This window comes from Sphaeramia orbicularis, chromosome 13 (assembly GCF_902148855.1).
Source record: "Sphaeramia orbicularis chromosome 13, fSphaOr1.1, whole genome shotgun sequence".
Taxonomy (NCBI): Eukaryota; Metazoa; Chordata; class Actinopteri; order Kurtiformes; family Apogonidae; genus Sphaeramia; species Sphaeramia orbicularis.
This window is the reverse complement of record NC_043969.1, coordinates 45,855,885-45,881,560: the sequence shown is the minus strand read 5'-3', so window position 1 is coordinate 45,881,560 and position 25,676 is coordinate 45,855,885. Positions and strand designations below refer to the sequence as shown.

Sequence of the window (25,676 nt, the reverse complement as noted above, 5' to 3'; positions counted from 1 at the left end):
GACGTGTTCCTAAAAACTGAACTAAGCCGAGTGGAAACATCATTCTCATGGAAACTGGATTACCGTCCCACCGATGAAAACACCAAACTCATACAGTAACAAACTAACAGGAAATGACTGTTAAAAATGATTAAGTGGATTAAATGAATTCAATGTGTTGTCCAGCCCTCATGTACTCATGTTCATCATCTACAAGGGGTTGGACAAAATAATGGAAACACCTTAAAAAATCAACAAAATATAATTTAATATGGTGTAGGTCCGCCTTTTGCGGCAATTACAGCCTCAATTCTCCGAGGTATTGATTCATACAACTTGTGAATTGTTTCCAAAGGAATTTTAAGCCATTCTTCAGTTAGAATACCCTCCAACTCTTTTAGAGATGATGGCGGTGGAAATCGACGTCTTACTTGAATCTCTAAAACTGACCATAAATGCTCAATAATGTTGAGGTCTGGGGACTGTGCCGGCCATACGAGATGCTCAACTTCATTAGAATGTTCCTCATGCCATTCTTTAACAATTCTAGCTGTATGGATTGGGGCATTATCATCTTGAGGTGAAGGTGTTTCCATTATTTTGTCCAACCCCTGTACATGTCATATATGAGTACGATATCACCATGTTGTTAATTCAGCTTTTTTTAACGTCTTTTATTTGTTTTTCGTGTTCTTTTGTGTTTTGGTGCTGACTTCCACCTAAAAATGGTTCATTAAGCTTTAAATCATAAAAGGAGGAAAATAAAAAAAGGCTTATACAGTAGAAGATTGAAATATTAGAAAATAAAAGTTTGAATTATAGAGTTTATTAAAGTGGTTTCACACTGTAAATGAACTGGATCCTGGTTCAGTTTGATCCAGACCAAAGCCCATCTGTTGGGTCTGGAGCAGGTTTCAGAGTCTGGAAACCTGGACCGAGACAGACACAAAACGACCGTAACCTTACAGATTGTACCTTTCATCCATCTTTTGCCATCCTCCAGGAGTCTGGGTCTGCTTGAGGTTTCTGCCTGTTAAAGGGAAGTTTTTCCTCACCACTGTCACCAGTCACAAGTGTTTGCTCCTGGAGGATTCTGTTGGGTTTCTGTAAATTGGCTTAGAGTCTCGTTTCAACCAACTCGATATGTGAAGTGTCATGAGATAACTTTTGTTATGATTTGGCACTATATAAATAAAACTTGATTTGATTTTATAAACAAAAAAGAAAGTGTTGTTGTAGATTTTACATCTTAGTGTAGGTTCAGGTGAACCTGGATTATTTATCTCCTGTTTTATTGACTATTTTCTGTTTCTTGTCCTTCCCTCCCTTTTTCCCTGACTCCTTCCCTTTTTGTTTCCTTCCTTCCTCCTCCTTCTACTTCTTTTTTCTTCTACTTTTTTCTTCTTCTTCGACTTCTTCCACTCTCCTTTCTTCTTCTTCATCATCTTTTCTTCTTCTTCTTCTTCTTCATCTTCTTCCTCTTCCTCAGCATCAGTTTCTGAAGATGGCCAAACCTCTTTCCAGTCTCACTCCTCTTATTATCGCTGCCAAGGAGGCCGCCAAGAACAACCGCTAGCCTTGTACTCCTTCTGTTCTGATCCTCCCTCTCTCTGTCTGCTTCCTCCTTCTCTTCCTCCTCCTCTTCCTCCTCTACTTCTTCTCTTCCTCCTCTCTATCTGTTCCTCCGTCTCCAGTTAAGGAGGTCAGAGGCTGGATTTCCAAACATCACCCTTTTCCTCCCTGTTCATTCCTTCCTCCTCTTCTAACCTTCACTGACTCCGCCCTTTGACCCCGCCCCCTCCTCCTCCTCTTAATCCCGCCCCCTTCTCCAAACCCCCACAGGGAGATGGATTCTTTTTCCACCGCCGTTGGACTCGGAGAGGGAAAATGGGGGTTTAACCGAATTACGTCATCACGTGACGTCGGCTCCGCCCCCTCGGTCGGTACGAACAGCCGGTTGTACGAGAGAGCGAGTGTTTTTTAGAGCCCAAAGACTCATGGGAGTTTGCTTTTGATTGGTTTTCTCCTCTTCCTTAAATGTAAACGCCCCCGGACCTCAACGGCGAACCAGCAGCGCTCCGGTCCTCGCTTCCTGTCACATGTCTTTGGGCTTTTATCATTGTTTTCTATAAAAAGTGCATTTCATTTGTTTTTTTTTTTCTAAGACTAACCTCTGTGTGACTGTGTACATGCTTTATTTTTGTCGTTGTGGGGGTGGGGTTATGTTGATTGTAGCGTTGGATCTGTAGTATTTTTGACACAGAGCGGTTAGGTTTGGTACTTTGTCCTGTCTGCAGTGTGAGCTGTGAGTTAGAAAATATTAATATTAATTATGAAGAGGAAACACTGGTGTTTTCAGAGCTGCTGATGGATTGAGTTTGGACACTATGTGCTTTATATTTTTAATTTGGTTTTATCACCATGCTGAGAGATGGTATTTCATTAAATGCTGCTAATATCACAGGTACGACTGTTGAATTATGGGTTAATCGCACCAATATATTCCCAAGTAATAATAATATAAATACAGAACATGATGAGAGTAAGAAAATAATTACAGCTTTAATAATAACACCTCTTTTTAGCTTAATGTAAAATAAATGAAACAAGAATGAGAAGTTTTTCTTTTTTCTGCAAAATGTCTCTTTCATGCAAAAATGTATGAAGGCGATTGTAGTTTTAAAATGAAAACAAACAGAGAACGTGGGTAAAATATTGGGAATAAATTCTGAATTTTCATTATTAACCTCAAAATCTGAGATTAAAACCAGACCTCATAAATTTTCAACTTTCATCTCATTGAACATTGCAGTTTTCCTCATAGAATTTTACATTTTCATTCTGAGTTTTCGTTACGTGCATTTACAAATTTAATCTTTGATAGCGATGAAAAAAAATAGCAAAAAGACACTGATATTCTCTAATCAAATTCAGGTTGTTCTTCCTGTAACTGTATTACTTTAATCTCATAAAATATTAATATACAAATTTCCCTTCTCATAGATTAAAGTCACAGTCATCTGTAGTGTTGTGACAGGAAATGCTTCATAACTACATCTGAATCATATGTAAAGACCCAGTAGAAGTTATTAGTGTTGATGTGATGATAAAACGACTTTCCGGCGGCGTCCGAACTCACGCCATCGGCAGCTCTGAAACGTCACCGTCTGCAGCTCGACGCTGAGACTGTGAGGGAGAGAATGTGCATGTCAACAACCTTTTTTATACGGTACGTTTACGATAGACAACAAAACAGCTGTAATAATAATACGGAGATGTGACGATACATGAAGGACGTTTGTGTACGATAGGAAAGATCTTACCCCAATCCTATTTTCAGAAGGATGACGCAATGAAACGCTACAATGAAACGACGTAGCGTTTTTTTGTTTTTGTTTCTGCCTGGAGGATGTCGGATCCCACAACCCTCTGAACATAAGGTGTATATTTTACGTGCAAAGAAAAACAAACTGAAGAAAAAAAAGCCTTCATTTATGAACTTATTTTGTCTGGTTTTTTTTGTTGTTTTTTTTTAATTCAGAAAATCATAACTTCTGTTTTCTCCGTCGATTCAGATACATGTTTTGGATTATGGATGTTTTTGGGGTTTTTTTCTCAAAGCTGCGTGACAAAAATCAGTTTCTCTCAACAGCCAAGGTTGTAAATACTGTCCTGACATTTCCAGAACATCTGTTCAACTCCCACCACTTGGTTTTGATCTTATTTTTAAGATATTTTTTTACATCATGTCAACGTACCTCTGGCCTTAAACTGTTTCAAGATGATTTCAGCAGCGAAACACCGGGAACGAAAAGATCTCATTAAGTCATCATCTGTATGAACAACATCAGAGTGAACAGTGACAGTGTTTAAAACAAAAGTTTACTGTCTGGAACTGCTGCTGTTGTGTTTGTGTCCTGGTCTGAACTGACAGTATTGACAGAACTGGTCTGAAAAGTACGAATTTAGCTTTTATTCTCGATAAACTCCCATCAGTACTGGGACAAAAAAAGCATAAACATGTACTTGTTGTGGAGCCAATTCCCAAATGAACAAAACGGGTTCAATAAATCCCTCAAGATTCACTAATAAACGGTTAATAATAATTTTAAAAGTTATAACAAAGTAATAAACAGTGTCTTTACCATGCACGGAGACTGTGTTAGTTCTAGAAAAGGAACATTTACAATCAAAATCACCTCTATACTCAACAGTCTTGGTCTGTTTTATGACACAAATGATGTGTTTTTTTAATTCTGGTATGATCTTTAGTAGCATTACATTATTTAACAAGCTAATTGGTTAGCTATTAGCATTAGCCCTTTAGGCGCCAGAGTTGTTTTAAAAAAAATTCAATTTTAATATCAAGATTTCAAAAAGCTGTATCTTGGAAGTGTTTAGAGATAAATTTATCTGTAATTGAGGAAAAAACATGGGAATTGCCAAAAGTTTGTAATGAGAGTAAATTTTCTCATTGTATTTGCATATTGTGACATGACAGAGCGGCGGCCATATTGGATTGTGTAACTTTCAGTAAAATTGAACTTTGAACATATTTATGTGGAAGTTTTCTGTGTGGTTTTTTTTTTTTTTATCATTTTATTCTTACAATAAATTAACTTAGACATTAGTTGGAAGTAAAATGCAGTAAGTTTTAGTAGCTTTTTAGCCAAAATCTGTCCTTATCTATCCAAACTAAAACTAAACCAACTTTACTTACTTACTAAATTAGTCAGGCCTTTAAACTGGATTTTCTTTTTCACTTTGAATAGAAACATGCCCTGAAATGCTGTTAGGATTGAAGCGGCACACAACCACCATCTATTGGTGGGAGGTGGAAACAAGATTTGGAAACTATCTGGAGTTATTATGGTCTGTTTCATTCAGGTGTGTTGCTTGTCACAGTATTGCAACTTTGGCGCTTAAAGGGTTAATTAAAGACAGACTAAAGGTTTAGGTCCGTAAACATGACCGATGCTTCAGTCGACATGATGGTACAAATATTTGATGCTACAATAGTGAATTTCCTCTTGGGGATTAATAGTGTTAATCTGTAAATTTGGGGGAAGGAATTCCAAATGCGACTCATTAACAGACCAGGAGCAATCGGATCAGTGATGGGGACTGGGTTCAGTTTGAGCTGGTTCTGGTTCAGGTTCAGTCTAGGATGCAACACAACACATGAAGTCTTGACTCCCTGATGTATCAGAGCCATAATTTATCTGTTTGTAAATCATTTGGATTATTTCTGAAGGATAGAAAAAATAAAACTGTACAAAAACTGAAAAACACGTCTGTTTTCTCTGTGAAAAAGCTGCCTGTTCTGGGTTTTATCGGTTTATGCAGATCTGTTCAGACTGGATAGAACGGCACTAAAGGGTTATTATTCAGGATTAGAGCTGTTATTATCAATAAAGTTGATTCTGGCACATCAAAAGTCAAGGAGAAGTAGATGTCAGGCACCTGTGAGGTTTAGTGCTTTGCTCAAGGGCTAACTTTTAAAAAAAAAAATATTGTAGATTTTTACTTTTTATAAATGTAAGACTTTTATCATAGAGAGTACTCAAGTTTATTTTCTGATTTTTCATTTTTCAGTTTTTGTAAAATTACCAGATAATTACCAGAAAATTACCAATGATTTCTCTTTGTAAAAGCTGCCTGTTCTGGGTTTGATTGGTCCATGTTGATCTGTTATTCAGACTGGAAAGAACAGTATCAGCTGATTATCACTCAGGATAAGAGTGGTTATTTTCACACATCAAAAATTGTTGACCGATGTGCCCTTGAGCACAGAAAAAAAATAAGTCTGGCATGGTTTAATATCTTGGTCAAGGGCACATCAACCAACTGTTTACCCCTGTCTGGGGAATAGAACTGACACCTCTCCGGTCTTCTAGGCCACCTTTTTCCCTAAATATTGATTCCCATACCGGGAGTCGAACCCGGGCCGCCTGGGTGAAAACCAGGAATCCTAACCACTAGACCATATGGGAACACACTGAGTCTGAGTCCAAGAACAAAGAACAAATCCTTATATTATTGCCTAAAATGTCAAGTGAACGTGAAGCACATTTTTGATAACTTAGGACAATAGGAATTGTAAATGCATGTGAGAATAGTTCATTTGTTCCTTTAATTACACTTTTAACCTGCAGATTTCTGATTTGATATTATTCAAAATAAGCATGTATTGATCTAAGTATGAACAGTAACAGCTTTGTTGAGTGGATTACTGTGGTTAATCTGTTTATTTATGCTGATCTCTACCTTTGAGTGGTCTACATGTCATTAGTTTAATCATTTTTATCTCACCAGTCGATGGGCCATGAGCTATTGTGAAAGTGCCGTTGTCTTTGTTAGCAATTTCTTCAAACATCTCAGACGACACTACTAGTCGTATATATTTCAAATTATGTATGTAGCTTCCTCAGGACAATGTCTACAAAGTTTGTTCACAGTTTGGAGAAATTTAGATTTTTTCATTTTTAATGAATTTTTGAAATATTACAAATGTGTCTTTACTTATAATGGTCCATATTTTGATAGTTTATAACATATAAATAATTACAGATATCAATATAGTTACTATTAAACATTGATTGGAAGTCATATATGGACTTTGATTTAATTAGTTGAGTTCTCCTCCAGTGAAAGTACCGCCCACTTCTGTTGGGAGATTGATCAGCATCAGGACCACAGGACTGTAACATAGAGTTTACATGTGTTTACACTGTTTACACTGTTACATACTGTATGGACATCTTTATACTAATTTTATATTTTTAAATTCTACCCTTTCATAAAGCATATATCTAATTTGTACATTTTTCAATTGCACACTGCTTTATATCTTATATATGTTTTTTTGACCCATAAAGACCCAAACATATACCGTTGACTAAAACCATCTACTGATATAAAGTGTTTAATACCTGTTAATCCATTAATCCTATCAATACATGTAAATAATTGGTGTAAAATACAGTTTGTCATCTTTTCATGGTCATCAGATATGACCCATTTGGACGTTTAGAGGCTCTGTAGTTACCGTGGAAACACCATCATCTTCTACAACATTGATTCACCAGTAAAACTCATGGAGTTGGATCAATGGCAAAGGATGGACGCACTTGGTTTATGTTCAGTAAATGAGAGATTTGACTGAGAAAGTCACTTTTTCTTCAGTTTTCTCTGCTTATGATATAATAACCTTTGAATTAACTCTGAGCATTTATGAACATCTACATGATCAGTGAATTAAATGTTGAAAATTACTTGATTTTCACTGCAGAGGCACACAATAAAGAGGATAATATTACAATAAATGGTGATAAATCACTTAAGACATGGTAAATATACAGAAAAATTCCTTTGTGAACTGCCACTAAAGTAGCACTGGGTCTCTATGGGTTAATATATAATAATAATATATTGTTTTAATATATTTTTAAAATAGACCACTAACAATTTTGTTGCACAACTGATGCAATGACAATAAAGCCTATTCTATTCTATTCTATTCTATTCTATTCTATAGTGGCAGAATCTGATAACTTTGCAAATTCCACTTGTTTTTGATTCTTGATAGAACAGGCTGGGGACATACAGGGACATTTGTCCTACTTTAACCTCATAGACTGAATGAAAACCACCTTTTCTGTGTTCAAGTTGAAGCTTATAAAATACTTTTGCAAACCTCCATCCTCATCCGTTATGTAACACACTGCCTTTTGTTCTTAAATCCATCTGGGTCCGCTGCCTGAAGCCTCCTCCCTCCCACTGTCTGTCCGTGAAATGAGATCCCACCTCCTTTATTTCTTTCTGGTTCTAATTAAAAGTGGTAATTACTGATCGTCTGCTTCCTCGGCCTGAGGGGGACAAGGTTCTGGAGGAAGTGAGCTGTGACGCTGTGCAGCAGGAATCAGATTAAAGCTCAAACATGAATGTCAGATAATAATAACAAGTTTTGTTTGTCGCCATCTTGGTTTATTGAAGCACAACCGTCTCAGGTCATGCTCAGATTTAGATTTTACAGTGTTGTAATGAGCATAAATGTTTATTTCTCAGTGTCTTTATTAAGTTACAGCAAGAAAATACAGAATATACACTGTTGTCCATAAAGTTGGAATCATTTTGTTTTGACACATTCGTCTTTTTTAAAATCTTTTTATTGAGGAAAAAAAAAAATACATGCAACCCAATTTTTTTTTTTTTATTCCTATTTCTACACATCAGTAATCACCTTCAACCAGGTTCAATGATTACATACTGAGTCCCACTTACACTTTATCAATCAAGAAGAAGAATTTCCTTAGAAGAGGTAAAAAAAAAAGAAACTGTCTATGTAATATGAAGCTCTTAAAAATACAAAAAACCTTAGTATTAAATAATTTGTACATCCAAAATCATTGTTTAGTGACTAAAAGTACTCAAAATAATAACAAATGCAATGAAATGTGGATTTTTGTTCCTGTAAATGTTGTCATATACTGTATACCCTGGCAGCTCACTTATCATTGATTAATAACCCACTTATTCTTATCTGGTAATTTTTGGAAATGGACTTATATTTGTACATTGTGTTGATGAATTCATCTGTAACTTTATGTTTATTTGGATTCAACAAGTCGACATTAACCCATAAAGGCCCAAACATCCACTGGTGATCAAAAGCTTCTACTGATGTTAAATGTTTAATACCTGTTGATCCATTAATCCTATCAATACATGTAAATAATTGGTGTCAAATACAGTTTTTCATCTTTTCATGGTCATCAGATATGACCCATTTGGACGTTCAGAGGCTCTGCAGTTACCGTGGAAACACCGTCATCTTCTACAACATTGATTCACCAGTAAAACCCATGGAGTTGGATCAATGACAGTGGATGGACACACTGGGTTTATGTTCAGTTAATGAGAGATTTGACTGGAAAAGTCCCTTTGTCTTCAGTTTCCTCTGTTTCTCATATAATAACCTTTGAATTTACTCTGACTTTTTATGAAGATCTACATAACCACTAAATTAAATAAAGGAAAATACCTGATTCTCACTTAAAAATGTAAAACACAGAGGATAATATTATAATAAATGGTGATAAATCACTTAATAAAGAGAAAAAAATCATTAGAGAACTGCCGCAAAAGTAGCACTGGGTCTTTATGGGTTAAAGTCTCCACATATGTGGATTATTTGGTTACTTATGTTTTTAGAAAACATACACTCCATCCAATCTTTGAAAAGCTCGATACTCAAGCCTACTGATGCTCATGATGACATTTTTTATTTTATCCTAAAATCTCTGTAGTTTTACTCTCAAATTGTCCAAAATTGTATCCCAGACCCCTGTTAGAAAAAAACACCTGAATTCGACATGTCCCAATACTTTTGTCCATATAGTGTGTCTTATCAAACCGCTTTAATTTGTGTGTATATTCAGTAAATCCACCTTTCACAGCTTGTCCTGACGTCGCCCTGTCCACCCTTGTTCTCCTGATGTGTGGACACTGAAGTGGACGTTCTGTCTGTGGCTGTAATCCCCCTTTAATCCCACACATCCACATCCACACCAAAACACACACTATCCATTAAGTCAATCCAATAAGATGTGATACAGACCGAGGAGTCTGTCTCCTTCTGCTCAATCTGCTTTAACCCTCTGGTATCTGGGTGCGCCTTTTAGGCACACTTTGTACTTCGTGTTAAAAAACTTCATATTATTTTTCACAATTTAAACTAGAAGCACTCGGAGAGCGCAGACCTCCGCCAAGGCTGATCAGTGGCCCCCCCCGTGGGCCCCCCCACCCCCGATCACCACCAAAACTTAATCATTTCTTCCTTATCCCATTTCCAACAAACCCTGAAAATTTCATCCAAATCTGTCCATAACTTTTTGAGTTATGTTGCACACTAACGGACAGACAAACAAACAAACAGACAGACAAACAAACAAACAAACCCTGGCAAAAACATAACCTCCTTGGCGGAGGTAATAAGGTTAGAATTCAAAAGTTGTTCATTTTTGCATGATCTTTAAAATTCTGGCCACCAACTAAAATTTGCACATTGTAAACAAAAGAAAATTACAAGACTAGCATCTGTCTCCCAAGTGTGCCTAAAACGCACTATTTCTTCCATTTGATCTGTATGATTAGGACTGACCTTGATTTACAAAAATAGAATCAAATTAGAGCAGAAAAATAAATCAATATATAAAATTTAATAGTTTGATTTATAGGTGTGCATTTTTGGCACACTTGGTGACAGATGCTAGTATTTTTGTACATTTGACCTAGCGCCAAAAATAATAATGCAAATTAACCAGTGTTGGAGTTAATCATTGACATATGCCAGGATGAAAAAATCAAATAATATGTGATCCATGTTTTATGTGGTATATTGAAAAAATAATAATTTTTTGTGTTTTTTGCATCCAAAAAAATGTTTTTTTTACATTACAAACATGGCATTTAATGGGTTAAAAAATGTGACAATTATTGAGTATTTGGTATTTTTATTTACAGCTCAAGTTGATGAAATAGAAAAAAGTGTAAAAGAATTAAAAACAAACTGTATGAATTTTTTTTTTTTTTTTGACATTATTCCACACGTGTGCCAAAATGGCACACTTGGTGCTTAGTAAGGGCCTTGCTGGACGGGATACCAGAGGGTTAAAGACTCTAAATCTAAAACAGGGCTGTCATGCTCATTTTAGTTTAGGGGCCACATACACCCCAATATGATCTAAAGTAGGTCGAACTAGTAAAATAATAACATAATAAAGTATAAATAATGTCAACTCTAAACTTTTGTCTCTGTTTTACAGTAAAAAAAAAAAAGTACAGTTACATTATGAAAATGTGTTTATCTACAAAAATGAATATGAATAACATGAATAACCTGCAATTCTTAAGAAAAATAAACAAAATTTTAACAGTATTCTGCCTCAGTTTATCTTAAACTCATGTGCATTACAACTTAGAGATCACAGTGGCTCTACAAATACACAAAACATTTAGTAACAGGCAGAATATTGGTAAAATTACTCTTACTTCTCTGAAGAAATTTCAGCTTGTTCATATGTGTTCTGGTTATTCACATTTTTTGTGAAAGAATAGTTTGTAAATGTAAAAATTTTCAAGTAATTTTACTTTTTTACACTAAAAAAAAGAAAGAGAAAAATTTGTTTTTGGTTTTGGCCGAAATGTTTGGCAACTCTGATCTAAACCAAGCTAACAGTCTGAGACCAGCGTATGTCATGAATATTTTAATAAAACAACAGAACAATGAAACAAACTTGGCAGCACTAAGCTAACAGCACTAAGCTAACAGCACTAAGCTAACACTAAGCAGACAGAGCAACAGTACAAGGATTATTTCTCTATCAATAAAACTCACTGAACAAAACAAAAGAAAAACTAGAACAAGTCACATTATGAAGAGATGATTCTGGATTTTGTCTTTGTTCATTATTTTCTGATCATAATTTGATTTTATATGAATTTGTGTTACATTGAAATGGGAATAAATGGGAAAAGGATGAATCTGCATGTAGATGTTTTTCTAATTGACTGAATTGGGTTCTGCTTTGAGATGGTTTTAAGGAACATTTGTGTATACTTTTAGTACCTTTTGAATGATTGACAGTGTTTTGTATTTATGTTCTTCGTTTAAGTTCAAGTTTTGTGTGCAGTTTTAGAAGTTAGATTAGATTAGATTAGATTAGATTAGATTAGATTAGATTAGATTAGATTAGATAGAACTTTGTTGAGCTTCAGGAAATTGAGGTTCCAGTAACAGCAGAACACCGGATATACACATACACATTATGTGTTTTATGTACATTTCTAGTGTGGATGAAATCTCCATTGTCTTTTACTCCTGCTGCTTCCATCTTGGCCAGGACACTCTTGCAAGAGAAAATTTTAATCTTAATGAGTTTTTTCCTGGTTAAAAATAGATTAAATTAAAAAAAAAAAAAAAAAAAAAAAAGATAAAAATGATTCCGACTGAAAACAAATGGACTAGGTTTTAACATTTTCACTTATGCTTGAATAAAACAAAGTTTTAAACTGTAAACTAAATCATCTCTTCAGCAGAAACAGGAAGTTTATTTATGTCTTAAAATGTTATGATAAATTTAGGCGAATTATGTTTTTAATTCATTGATTGTCTGCCCAGTTGTACTTTTCTAACTTCATGAATATCTGGATTTCCTCACTTTAACTCTTGTGTCTCTGGTTGTGTGAAATGATTACCATCTGAGCTGTGGTCAACCTGAGGTCAAGGCTTAATGGGAACTCATTTGTAAAAACATGATATGTTTTGGTCGATTTGTCCACATCATCTCAGACCATGAGCTAAACCATCTGTTACCATGGAAACTGAGTTTTCCTTAACAGCTGTAATTGTTCTGCGGGGAAACAGCAATGCAGGATTTCAGCTCTTTTCTGTTCCTCTCCTGTTTTTTTTTTTTAATTTAATTTGGGTTTTTTTTTTTTTTGTTTTTTTTTTACCTCTCACTGAGTCTCTGTTCTCAACTTTTCCCACAGTGTTTTGGTTTGTCTTCGCCCTTGCCTTGTGCCTCCTGCTCACGTGTACAGTAATGCAAACCCTCTGCAGGTGCATAGCCCAGAGTAATGATGCTGCTTTCTGCTGAGCTGGCAGCGATGGAGGAGAGGGTGGTTAAGGAGAAGTGACAGAGTGTGACGCATCGATGACAAGGACAAACAACCACAGAGGGTGAAACTGAAATAAAAACAAGACCGAGCACAGACGGAGAGACGGGAGGAGGGTGAAGCATTTAGAGAGGACGGAGAAACACAGAGTGAAGGGTCAAAGACAGAAACAATGTTAGAACATGATCCAAAAAAGTACCATGTAGCAGAAAATGTAGATACGTAGATAGATGAATACTATTTAAGTTTTAATCCTAATTCTACAGGGTGGGGAAGCAAAATTTACAATGAACATTTAGTTGTTTTTTCTCAGCAGGCACTACGTCAATTGTTTTGAAACCAAACATATACTGATGTCATAATCATACCTAACACTATTATCCATACCTTTTCAGAAACTTTTGCCCATATGAGTAATCAGGAAAGCAAACGTCAAAGAGTGTGTGATTTGCTGAATGCACTCGTCACACCAAAGGAGATTTCAAAAATAGTTGGAGTGTCCATAAAGACTGTTTATAATGGAAAGAAGAGAATGACTATGAGCAAAACTATTACCAGAAAGTCTGGAAGATACTATTAAAGAAGAATGGGAGAAGTTGTCACCTGAATATTTGAGGAACACTTGCGCAAGTTTCAGGAAGTGTGTGAAGGCAGTTATTGAGAAAGAAGGAGGACACATAGAATAAAAACATTTTCTATTATGTCAATTTTCTTGTGGCAAATAAATTCTCATGACTTTCAATAAACTAATTGGTCATACACTGTCTTTCAATCCCTGCCTCAAAATATTGTCCATTTTACTTCCCCATCCTGTATATTTATATTTACTTTACTTTCTTTTACTTTCTGACTTCTTAACATTTACTATATTTCTTTTTTTCCACTTGTTTGTGTTTTTTTCTACCTGTCTTTTTCTCTGTACTTGCTTGTTGTATGTTGCTGTTGTTAACCCTTTACGTCCTGAGATTATTCCAGGTAAACGTGCTGCATCTGTTTCATTGTCATAGAAGCTGCTGTGAGTATGTGCTTGTGTTCCTTTTCTTCAGTGGTTTTGCTTTACTGTGTGTTTTCGGGTCAAAACAGGGTACAATAACAGAAAAAGACAGAGAGGAATTGAAGTTTGACAGGTTTTTACTAAATAAGGCACTCAGAATGAACATCAATAAGAGATTTAGGATGTTGAACATGAACTGTGAACTGGAACACACTGAACAACAAGTACTTGAATTTTGGCCCAGTAGGTTTTGTTTGGGGCTCTTTTTTTTTTTTTTTTTTTTTTTTATAAATCAGTCCAGCTGCTTTTTGACACCTGGTTGAACTCCATATAGCAGTTACACGATCAAAACTCTGTAAAAATACAGTAAAAAACATAAAGGAAAATCACCACAACACTGCAAACAGGAGTTAAAACAAAAAACCTCAAGGAAAACAATGGAAAAAAAAAAGCTCAAACCATCTATTTTTATAATGAATCGGTTGAACTCACTGTGCTGTGTTTTACCCCCTATTCCAGAGGCGGCGGCGGGGGGGGTGGGGGGTGGGTGCACTGAGCATGCTCAGATGTCTATGGAAAGAACAAGTTCTATTCTATCAGCACGTTTTGAAAATTTTCCCATTGTGGAAACGGTTGAATTTTTATGAATATTTAAAATAAATCATACATACAGAACGCTCACCACAGACACGTCAGGGGTTAAAGGGTTAACTGTGAAATTTCCCCACGGTGGGATAAATAAAGTCATATCTTATCTTATATATCTTATGTATCACTTGAAACTTATAATGTAAACACCAGGCTGCAGTTAAATATGATTATAAATATTGTCGAGGACCATAGTTAAAGCCACAGGAGGTAGAAATCATTGTTTTCACTGCAAAATATATCAATAACTGAACATAAAACAAGTGTCTTGCAACTGTTTTTATGGCCACCTCTATATTTAACCTTTCATAAGTGTTTTATTTTGCATTTATCCTAATATTATTCTCTGCATTTTACATTTTTCAGTGTAAATCATGTATTTTCTTATATTTAATTCACTGATCCTGTCGATGTTCATAGAAGCTCAGAGTAAATTCAAAGGTTTTTGTATCAAAACAGAGAAAACTGAAGAAAACGTGACTGAACTGGACCATTTGGAGGGCTGGTTTTGGCCCACAGACCTTATGTTTCACACCCCTGATGTAGATGTTTATAAAAGTGTTTGTAAATCTGAGTAAATTCAAAGGTTATTATTTCAAAAACAGAGAAAACTGAAGACAAAGTGACTTTTTCAGTAAAATATATCATCATATCGTTATGTGTTTGTGTAGTGATGCTGCAGTTGAAACATCAAATCCAGGTGTATAAATCCAGGTGTATGACCTGCAGCACATGGAGGTCAGCACCGATACATTTGTGAGCCGGTCAAATCTGCATCATGTAAAGAAAACACTTCAACCAAATCAAATCAAATTTTATTTATATAGCGCCAAATCATAACAAAGGTTATCTCATGACACTTTACATATAGAGTTGGTCAAAACCAGATTCTACCACAACCAGCACTCAAGGAAACACAAGTTTACAACTAAAACTTCATGACAGATTAAAGCCTGTGAGTCTGATACGTCCAGTTTTATCCCCGACGTCCACATGTTGGACAACAACTGTGCTTTGTCTGAGACTTTGGACACACTTAGAGTTGGTTTTGTGTCGTCACATGGACAAAAATATTACTTTTAAATAGGGATCCACCGATACCGATACCAGTATTGGGTATTGGGTCCAATACTCAGCCTGTGTACCTCTACTCATATTCGTAAAAGTACTCCAATACAACTGCACCGATACCACTTATGGCAGCTTGACATTCGCAGTTCAGTACAGCAGGTACACGGCAGAGGAGTAATGTCAGCAGTGTGGAGATTTTTAAAAATAAATGACGGTGACAAAAGTAACGCTGACTGCAAGTAATGTTAAAGACGCAGACGGATACGGACGGAGCGTTCTGTCCATCCTCTGCATACATTCCATCCGTTTTCCACGTGCTGGCGGATGCATACCCAGACGGAGAATACCACTGGGAACAGTGGAGGTAGAGGATCTGTTCAAAGAGTGAATGTATGAGTTAATGAAAACTACTGACAGATTTATGACAACTACCCTCATCAATATCAACATTAGTATCACATTAGTATTACCTCCTCTGTCATCTCCATGTTTATTATTACTGACTGTCTTCTTCTTCTTCTTAAATAACTTTACTTTTCTTCGTGGTATTTGTCCAGTATGGTTAATTCAGAGCGGCGCCCCCTGATGGATTGATTGTGAAATGCTCATTCCAACACATTAAATGTCAGTAGCAGCACTTTGTTCCAGTCAGACTAATGACAACGACAATAAAGCACATTTACAAAAGGAACTAAGAACTGGAATGGGATTATTAAGTACTCATATCGGTACTCGGTATCGGCAAGTACTCAAATGTAAGTACTTGTATTTGTACTGGGTCTGAAAAAAGTGGTATCGGTGCATCCCTACTTTTAAAAAAAGTTCAAGTGGACTGAATTTATGTCCAGCTCCTGAACTGCACAGATTCAGTCAGTGTTTGATCAGAAACTCCCATGTTCTTCACTTCAAAATTGCAGTTTTTGTCCAATCAGTTCTCTGGCTTTGACTTTCTGGTAAAATGTCGCGCCCTTTGTGTCCGTTCTACTCATTTTCTGCCTCCAGAGGCTCAGCTACCATTTGCAGAAGACACTGTTTGTGTGTCCGACTTCAGAAATGTCAGTTAAACTGTGAACGAGGTGGTTTTATTTTACTTTGTTCCTCTTGTCTTACATAAGTTGAACACTAGAGTACATTCTGGTTTCACAAATTAGAGCATCTGCGTTCAGAGACAGGGAAGGTTAGTGTGACGGTACGAGGTGATTGATTACCTTCTCCTTTTGGGGTGTGAGTGTGTGTGTGTGTTAAACAGAGGGTGTGTATTGATTACTTGTCAGGGCTGCAGTCATGTAATGCAGTGTGTGAAATGATCGATGTCCCTCTGTGTTGCAGAGGAGTTCCCCCCACCCCTCCTTTATATTTCTGTTACATAACAGCCTCCACTGCAGAGGAAGAGCACTGCAGAGGAGTCTATTGTACACAGGCTCGGGTGTCGTACCAAGACCAGGACCGAGTCGTGGTGTTGACCAAGGTCCCTACATAGTTACACACAAATACACTATATTATAATAGGACTGAACCAGTGAATATTAGTTTTTCTATTGATTCTGTTTTTTCAGGTTGAAAATGTTACAGATGATTTGGGTCATATTTTCTCCAGACAGAATCAGCTTCTTCTCCAAAAATCCTCAAGTTGTCGTTGCATTCACAGGAGAATTTTCTCATCTATTATCAAACTTACAGCACTTAAGCGGAAGAAACAGGAAAACTTTACTCTCATTCTGTTTCTACTCTGGAGAAAAAAAACACTTAGACAGCAAACGTTAAGGTTATTTCATCAGTGAAAAGACTTATTTTGCACTTTTAAGTTACTTTCTAAAGACTGTAATAAAGTAGGGCCAAAATATGCACAAATCATATCCTAGTAAATAAACTAATCAGCAGTGTTGTGCAAGTACTTCCAAACTGTAATCCATTACAGGGTACTTGTTACTGTTCTTTAAATGTAATTCCTTACCTTACAATATTACTGTCTCAGAATTGTAATGCGTTACATGACTCCTGCATTAGTTTAGAGTTACATCCAGACTGTCATCATAAATGGTGCGTGCACAGTAGAGGGGGAAGGGGTGGGGTTTCAGCTCTCTATGAACTATTGATTCAGGTAAAGGAGCATAGACTTCAGGAAACATTTGTTTGACAGGATCTGATGATGGTAACTACTGTGACACAAAGCACTAATTAAACTTTAACATAAACACCACAAACAGACACAGATATATAAAAATTTACCCCGATAAAGGTGTCATGAATGGAAAAATTAGCTAATAATACCAAAACTGCCCTTTTCTGCCATGCTGTGTACTTATTCCTATATCTTATTTCTATTTAAAAGTCAGGCCTTTTAGTTTGAGAGTCTACGGAGGCATGGTGGTTAGCATTTCCACCTCACATCTACAATGTTCCAGATTTCATTCTCAGTCTAACCAGTCTTTCTATGTCAGGTTTTCCTGTTCTTGCTGCACTGCACAAATGTCCTTTGGGTCCTCTAGTTTCCCCACCATTAAAAACAGGTGCATACAGGTTAATTCTCTCATCATTGCCGCTGATTATGGTGCTAATGAAGATGTGGAATTGGTCCCCGAGCTCCTTCAATGGTAGTTTATTGCTCTCAACGTTTGCCACATGCTAATGCTAATGATCAATCAAGTGAACTCAGTGAATTCAATGTTCACTATGTCAGACATTATCTTAAAAAGGGGTTTCCTTTTCCTGTATTTATTAATGTTTGATAAAATTAGCAAATAACTACCTAAAGTGACCAAAAAACTTTTTTGGAGGGGTAAAGTAAACAGATAAAATTTCCCAACAGGAGTAGTAAAGCAAGTTAACCTTTTTAACCTTAACCCTCAATGAACAGCTTCCAACACTTCCACACCAGCTCCAGTTTTCAGTCGTGTAGATAGATTGCTAATCCTAAATGCAAACATACCCATGTTTGACATATACAGAGTGTCCATAAATCTCTTTACAATTAAAAAAAATGTATTACAAAAGCAAATGAATAGACAAATCTGTGGAAATTATTACAAAATGAAAAGTAGATATTGATGTTTTTTTGCCTCTAAATGGAAACCATTAGTTGCAAAAAGCACATCCATATGCTACTGGATTTGTTGCCATGTTGGCTGTATCATAACCTCATCAATGGTGTCAATGACATCGGTGATCTTTGGCTTGAGGTCGTTGTTGTCCTGTATCTTGGTTTCATATATGATATCTTTAACATAACCTCATAGACAGAAATCCAGGGGAGTGATATCTGGTGAGCGAGGTGTCCAGGAAATTGGGCAATCCCTTCCAATCCACCGGTGTGTAAATATTTGATTTAGGAACCCACCAACATGCAGTCCCCAATGTAGTGGTGCAACATCTATCTGGACAAGGATGGTTGGTTGAAGGTCAAGGGCGCCGCTACCAGTTATGGGCCCCAAGCGTAATTGTTGTGGATCCTACAGAAATTGACTATCTTCTCAATCTGTCGGACCAGGGGTTGTGGGTTCCATAAACAATGTCACTTATGATAGTGTGAAAATGAAACTGAAACTTAACATGCTTTCAACATTCGCCTTACGACTTCTATACCTCTCTTATACACGAAATTTTCACAGTTTCTAACCTGTATCCACTGGGCACCCTCCACTGCTCGATGGGTCCCCCGCAAATACTGGGCCCTATGAATTTGTCATGTTTACCCCCCCTTATTGGCGCCCCAGTTGAAGGTCATCCAGTTGTGGTGATGCATATTCAGCCAAAAGGCCAAGGTCAACATTCAAACTCTCACTGAAGAAAAATGGACCAATGATTCGATTCTACATGATCCCACAATGTGATTTAAAAACTATGATAAACACTGAGTACATAGAACAAATCTGATAAACATATGTCATCAATTGCATTTGTAATATTTGTTTTAATTCTAAAAAAATACTTTGTGGACACTCTGTTTATATATAATTGTTTTTTATTCAGGCATCAGAGTCGGTCTACTTCCTCCATGTCAGTTCTATCGGCTTTCTGGATGCAGATCTAATAGGCTGCTCAATCTCTGAGTGTGACTATAAAGGAGCTGAAGGAGGACAGAGGTTTAACAGGGACGAAGATGAGGAGTGTGAACAGAATACTAATGACCAGGACAGAATGAAGCTGCTGAGAACTTAAACATGCACGGTCTGTTCATACGGGAACAACTGCAACATCATTTTCCAGTTTGATGCAGTAGTTATAGGATAGAAGTTGTTTAGGATAGGTCTGTTAGTCCATTATTCCTCTTTTAATTCCTGCTGTTGTTTGTCGTCCAGATCTCTGTGGATTACCCGTACCTTCTCGGAGACCTCGGGTTAATTCGTGGTGGTGTTTGATGTGTGATATCTCACAGGTGTTTGGTCAGTAAACACATGTCGGTTTATGAAAGCCGTTCCCTGAGTGTAGGAGGCATCTGCCCGTCAGCAGGCGGATGCTGCGGCGGTCCTGTTACCGTGGCGATCCCAGCCTTGTTGACCAAACTCGGCGCATTATGATTAAAGGTGCATGGAGTCACCATGGCAACGTGTGTGCGTAGGCGTTGCATAAGCAGAGGGAAGAGACCCCGGTGACTGTGTATGTACTGCAGATCAGAACTACAGGAACACACACTTCTGCTCATTGTTATCTCCTGAGAAACACTCAATAAGGGTTTGAGGGTCATTCCTTTTAACCTTTTGCATCTTGGGAAATAAAAGAGCGAGTGTTCATTTCAACCTCTGCTGTGCTTCAGGCTGATTCACTGCTGTACATACACTATGTGGATAAAAGTATGTGGACACGTTGAATTCAGGTGTTTCTTTTCTAACAGGTCTGGGATACAAAACAATAATGATAAATGCCATAATATAGTTTTATATTGGGATAAATATCATTGCATTGGCTAGTTTGGTTTAAATTGTTATCTTTGCTTCCAGAATGTGTCAGAGATGGTTTTTACTTTTACTTGCAACACTGATTTAGTTTTTCTTTTTTTATCCATGACTATGATTTTAAATGTTCTACTTCTAAATTTCTGAACTATTTTTCATGCTCTGACTGTAAATAATAATTTTCTAGCACAACTAACCAACTACTTTCTTCACATCTCACTGAGGAAGAAAAATCTCCCATTAAACTTTAAGGAAATACTGATGTTTTTATCTCAAATCATCATAAACAGGACATCTTACAGCTGTAGATATGATATGTCCCAATACTTTTGTCCATATAGTTTATAAACATCAATATTTCCTTAAAGTTTAGTTATTAGAAGAGTAGAGATTACAAAATTATTATTTACAGTCAGAGCATGAAAAATATTTTAGAAATTTAGAGGTAGAACATTTAAAATCAAAGTCATCTCTGAGGCATTTTGGAAACAAAGATAACAATTTAAACCAAACTAACCAATGAATGATATTTAGAATTTACCTGAATTTAATGTGTTCCAATACTTTTGTCCATATAGTGTATGCTGTTGCAGCATGGATTTCCCTCCTGCAGCACATTCAGGACTTAATATTTTCACCATAGCTACTGGTTTTGTCTTGATAAGCTAAACACATTGAACTGGAATAACGAGAAGTCGCTTTGTTTAACCCATAAACACCCAAACATCCATCATCTACCAAAATCATCTACTGATATGAAATGTTTAATACCTTTTGATCCACTAATCCATGTGAATAATTGGTGTAAAATGCAGTTTGTCATCTTTTCACGGTCATCAGATATGATCCATTTGGACGTTCAGAGGCTCCGTAGTTACCATGGAAACATCGTCATCTTCTACAACATTGATTCACCAGTAAAAACCCATAGAGTTGGATCAATGACATTGGATGGAGATGCTCAGTTTACGTTCAGTTAATGATAGATTTTGCTGAAAACAATCACTTTTTCTTCAGTTTTTTCTATTTTTGATATAATAAGCCTCAACTTTACGATGAGCTTTTATGAACATCTACATGATTAGTAAATTAAATATTGGAAAAAACCTGATTTTTATTGAAAAAAAACCAGAAGATACAGACGATAATATTACAATAAATGTTGACAAACCAATTAAGGACAGTTTAAATATAGAGAAAAATTCATTTGGGAACTACCACAATGTGACACTGGGTTCTTATGGGTAAAGTAAGTAACTTTCATAGTCATGACGATGTCTGCAGAGTTCTGGTTTTAAGCATTTTAAGACCAAAAGATTCAGATCTAAAGCTAAAGCTCCGTTCTGTAACATTCGGACCAAAGCATCAAGAAGCAACAGCATATGTGTACTTCTGATCTCACTGCTGGATGTTCAGGGTGTTTTGTTGCTGACTAAATTTCATAGTGTGTTAAAATATGAATAAGGACAGTACCAGAGGGTTAGGCACTACAGCTGCATGCCTAGTATTGATGAAAGAATAGAAACAAAAAACAAGGTCAAGAATCTGCCGTCTATTTCTGGAGCAGTTTGAGTGGGTGTTCGAGATGGGATTCACCAGAACAGCTGATGGTAACGCTGCAGTTTGTAGTAACAGGTAGACTACAGTCATAAGTACTGACAAAAACATACATGTTGGTGATACTGTGCTGATATGAAACCAGCCTCTGGAGATCTGACGGCGTGAGTCGAGCTGAGACGGCCCAGTTAACGCCACTTCAACCTTTGCTTATTATGATGTAAAATAGTTCTCATTCCATCTGGTCACTTTCTGATGCTTTCATCAAAGGCCTCCTGGTGTTAGTTTTCCACAGAGTGACTCACTACTCCTTCTAGTGGTCACATAAATCCTCCGACCTGTTGGTGCAAATAAATTCAGGTCATATCTCTACAATCCAGTACATTGGCACCTTTAGTAGAACTTCACTGTGATTTATTTTAAAAAAGAAGATAATTTTCTTTTATTTTTGATAGTTTTAAGGCCCATTCGTGCCTGCTTTACATACATAAATAGGTGCATCCATATCAAATGTTGTCAAGCATCACTGCCTTTATACTTCCATGCGTTCACTGTGTTGGAGTAATCCTGCGTTCCAGGCCGGTTTTTGAGCCTGTAAGTCATGACTTCAAGCCACGACTCACAACTTTGTAGTGTTCCAGACAAGTCACACCAAACTGCCTGAGGGCAAGGAATTGTGGTAGTTAGATGTAAACAAACCAGCATGGCGGACCGTACATGGTTTATGCTCATTTACAATCATTTCTATCTCCAGAGGTGCTCGCTTCTTGCTTATTTGAGTCGGAAAAACAGTGTATAAGGCAAGAGAAGCTGTTATACCTTTTATGTTATGTTATTTGCATAGTTGGATATGTATTAGGTATTAATTTATTCTTGCACTCAATGGACTGAAAACTAGCTAATGCTAGGGTAGCTGTTGATTTTGCATAACATTTGTGGATAAATAACATTAGAGCAATACCCTGTTTTGATAAACAATTTTGCATAAACACCGCATGCATGGGGTCCGCCATTGTTGTTTCACAAGCTATGTGACGTCAGAGCTCAGAACTGGGAGTACATCCACCTAGTACGAGTTCACGGGTGGGAAAGTCACAGGTTTGACTGCCATTCCAGGACATTTTCACTGTTAGAAGGTTGGAAAAACACATTACAGGTTGCCTGGAATGCAGCATAAGTGTTTGTCAGTCAATCCACCAGAGGGCGCCACTATGAATTAACATACTGGCCAAATATGAAGAACACGAAAAAGAAGAATATGAAGAATATGAATACAAAGGAGAATAAGAAGAATACAAATATTTACATTTACATTTATGCATTTGGCAGACACTTTTTATCCAAAACGACTTTCAGGGGAAAAGCCAAAAATAACGGAAAATACAAGAATCAATTCAAGACATAAAACAGCTGTACAATTAAAATAGTGTCGTAAAGAAGAATAAAAAAGCAAAATGATAGACTAAAATACAAGAATAGATTAAAAAGACATAAAAACAGCTGTACAATTAAAAACAGTCAAATAAAAATACCAAGTAAAACAACAGAATAAACATGGTAATACATTTAAAATGGAAATATGAAGAAGAATAAACGGTGGCGGTATTAGTAATGTTGGTACTGACAAGGGTAGTTGTCCTGAATATGTCAGTACTTTTCTAGTAACTCACACCGCTCGCTCTTTGAAAAGTTCCGCCATTTTTGGAAATTATTCTCTTCACATCTCAACACTGCCCCCCATGGTTCCCGGTGGTACTGCTCTGTGTTCTGTGTTAAACAAAGTCCCATGGAACAGACAGAGTTACACACATAATGAATGCAGAGGACGGACAGAACATTGTGTCTGTGTATGTTTGCGTCTTTAACATAGAACATGAATGAGCCTTTAAAGTATAAGTAATTCATATAACCCCTTTAAGTTTCTGTCCCGTTCAGGAAAGGCAAATATAAAAATCCATAACCATCTATTTTCCACTTTTGGGGCAGTACATCTATATGTTTGAGTAAGACCTGAACCGCTTGTTTTAATACATAAATGTGTTGTAGATTAGTTTGTCAGAGCCGCTCAGCTGAGGTTACATAACAACAACAGCAGCCTGACATTTACTGTGCCTGGAAATGTCTTGTGTTCAATCCACTCTTCTGTTTCCTTTGATGGATTTACTGCCACGGCGTCAACCCCTGACACACACCGGCAAACACTGACAGACTGTAAAAACTTCTACCGGAAAGGTTCAGGGTGATATTTACGAAGATCCAGCAGATTTGGACCAAATGAATAGTTTGTCTAAGGTGGTTGGGTTTGTGTGGTGCATTGTGGGTGTTCCTCATTCTGACATATTAATGTACTTTGGACCTGGTATTAAATGAAACATAATTGGCTGAATAATTCTCATTTTCAAGTGACTGAAATGATGACAATTTAATTATGCATTTTATACTGTTTCTGCGGTTTGATTCCTCCAGAACTTTTACATGACAGATAAATAAATGGTTGTATTTTCCTGCTGTTATCTTTGCCGCTGACAAAAACTTCAGCTCCGTTCCCTTATGTAACCAGATATAATCACATAAGGACAAAATATGCAGATCAGTGGGTCAGGAACAGGTTGACTCAGTAACACACACATTCTTTTTGTTTCACAATGTAAGCAGATTTAGTGGAAACTGTATTCGTGCAGATTAAAGGTCTGTTTTTAACTATTTGCCATTGTAGGACTTTATACAACTGTAAAGTTAATACAAGTTGCTTCACATTAATCCTCAAACAAGCTTTAATGCATAGACTGTGTAAAAACATAGTAAAATATAACTTAGTTTTTCACCTCAGATTTTTTTCTCTGTAGTGTCTGTTGAAAAAAAAAAGTGGATATTATCTTCATCAGGACAGAGGAGGATGGATAGACCATTAAATAAGGACTTAGTGTGATTTGTGACAGTTGTACTTTTTTTTTTTTTTTTTTTTTGTACTTTTTGTAAGATTTTCATTGTTTCACTGGCTGATTAAACTGTATTGTGTACATATAATAAATAGTACAGTAGTATGTACAGTAGTATAACAGTTACAGAGTCTCTTTTGGTTTTTCACTAATAAAAAAATATAGAAAAATTTAAGCAACTGTCACAAATCTAACAACATGAAAAACATATTCAAAATTTTTATTGTATTCATTGAAAATGCCCTACCTATTATAAACATGAAGCTTTAATGACACTGTTAGTTACTGGTAGTATTTTATCATTATTATTATGTCCAGAATAAACAAGTAGACAATAAAATACATGAGACCTTATTACGAAAAAAAAGTACAATTAGAAATGAATACATAAAAAATGGATTACAAACTATTAATTTGCCATCAGAATAAAAAAAAACATATATTTTTTATTTTATTTTTCTTTTCTAGTTGTCATTTTTTATGTATTTATTTAATACATTCATTGATTTGTTTTATTATTATTTTTTTTACTCATTGTAAGAGTTTGATATTTATGAATTTAAAAAAATTAATGAAACTTAAGCTTGAACTTAACTTCTCATTAAAATAAACATGTAGTCCTATTATTCATATTATCACAGTACCAGTTCTATATAATTTCCATTTTTTGTAAAACATTAATATTAATAATATATGAGAATCAGACCCTTATTATTATTATTATTTTATTTTTTTAAATTTTTTAAAAATGTTTATATATATATATATATATATATATATATATATATATATATATATATATATATATATATATATATATATATATATATTTTCGTATCGGTGACGTAGTCAACAGGTTGCTAGGAGCTGCCGCCGCCTCGTGCCTGAACCCTCCTCATCCTCATCCAACCGGGGCTC

At 36.1% G+C, this 25,676-nt stretch overlaps 1 protein-coding gene and 1 non-coding gene across 3 annotated transcripts in view; one reads left to right on the top strand and one right to left on the bottom strand.

Moving 5' to 3' along the window:
* The window catches only part of pak1 (p21 protein (Cdc42/Rac)-activated kinase 1), a 100,796-nt gene extending 95,528 nt beyond the window's left edge, over positions 1-5,268 (top strand). For both annotated transcript variants that reach the window (XM_030152237.1, XM_030152235.1), the window contains one exon: positions 1,469-5,268. In XM_030152237.1, coding sequence (XP_030008097.1) covers positions 1,469-1,555 — 87 coding nt within the window. In that variant the 3' untranslated portion in view covers positions 1,556-5,268. The remainder of the gene's footprint in view (positions 1-1,468) is intronic.
* Positions 5,269-5,900: 632 nt separating this feature from the next.
* trnae-uuc (transfer RNA glutamic acid (anticodon UUC)) lies at positions 5,901-5,972 on the bottom strand. The gene has a single exon. It is a non-coding gene; the product is annotated as a tRNA-Glu (tRNA).
* Positions 5,973-25,676: the final 19,704 nt, after the last annotated feature.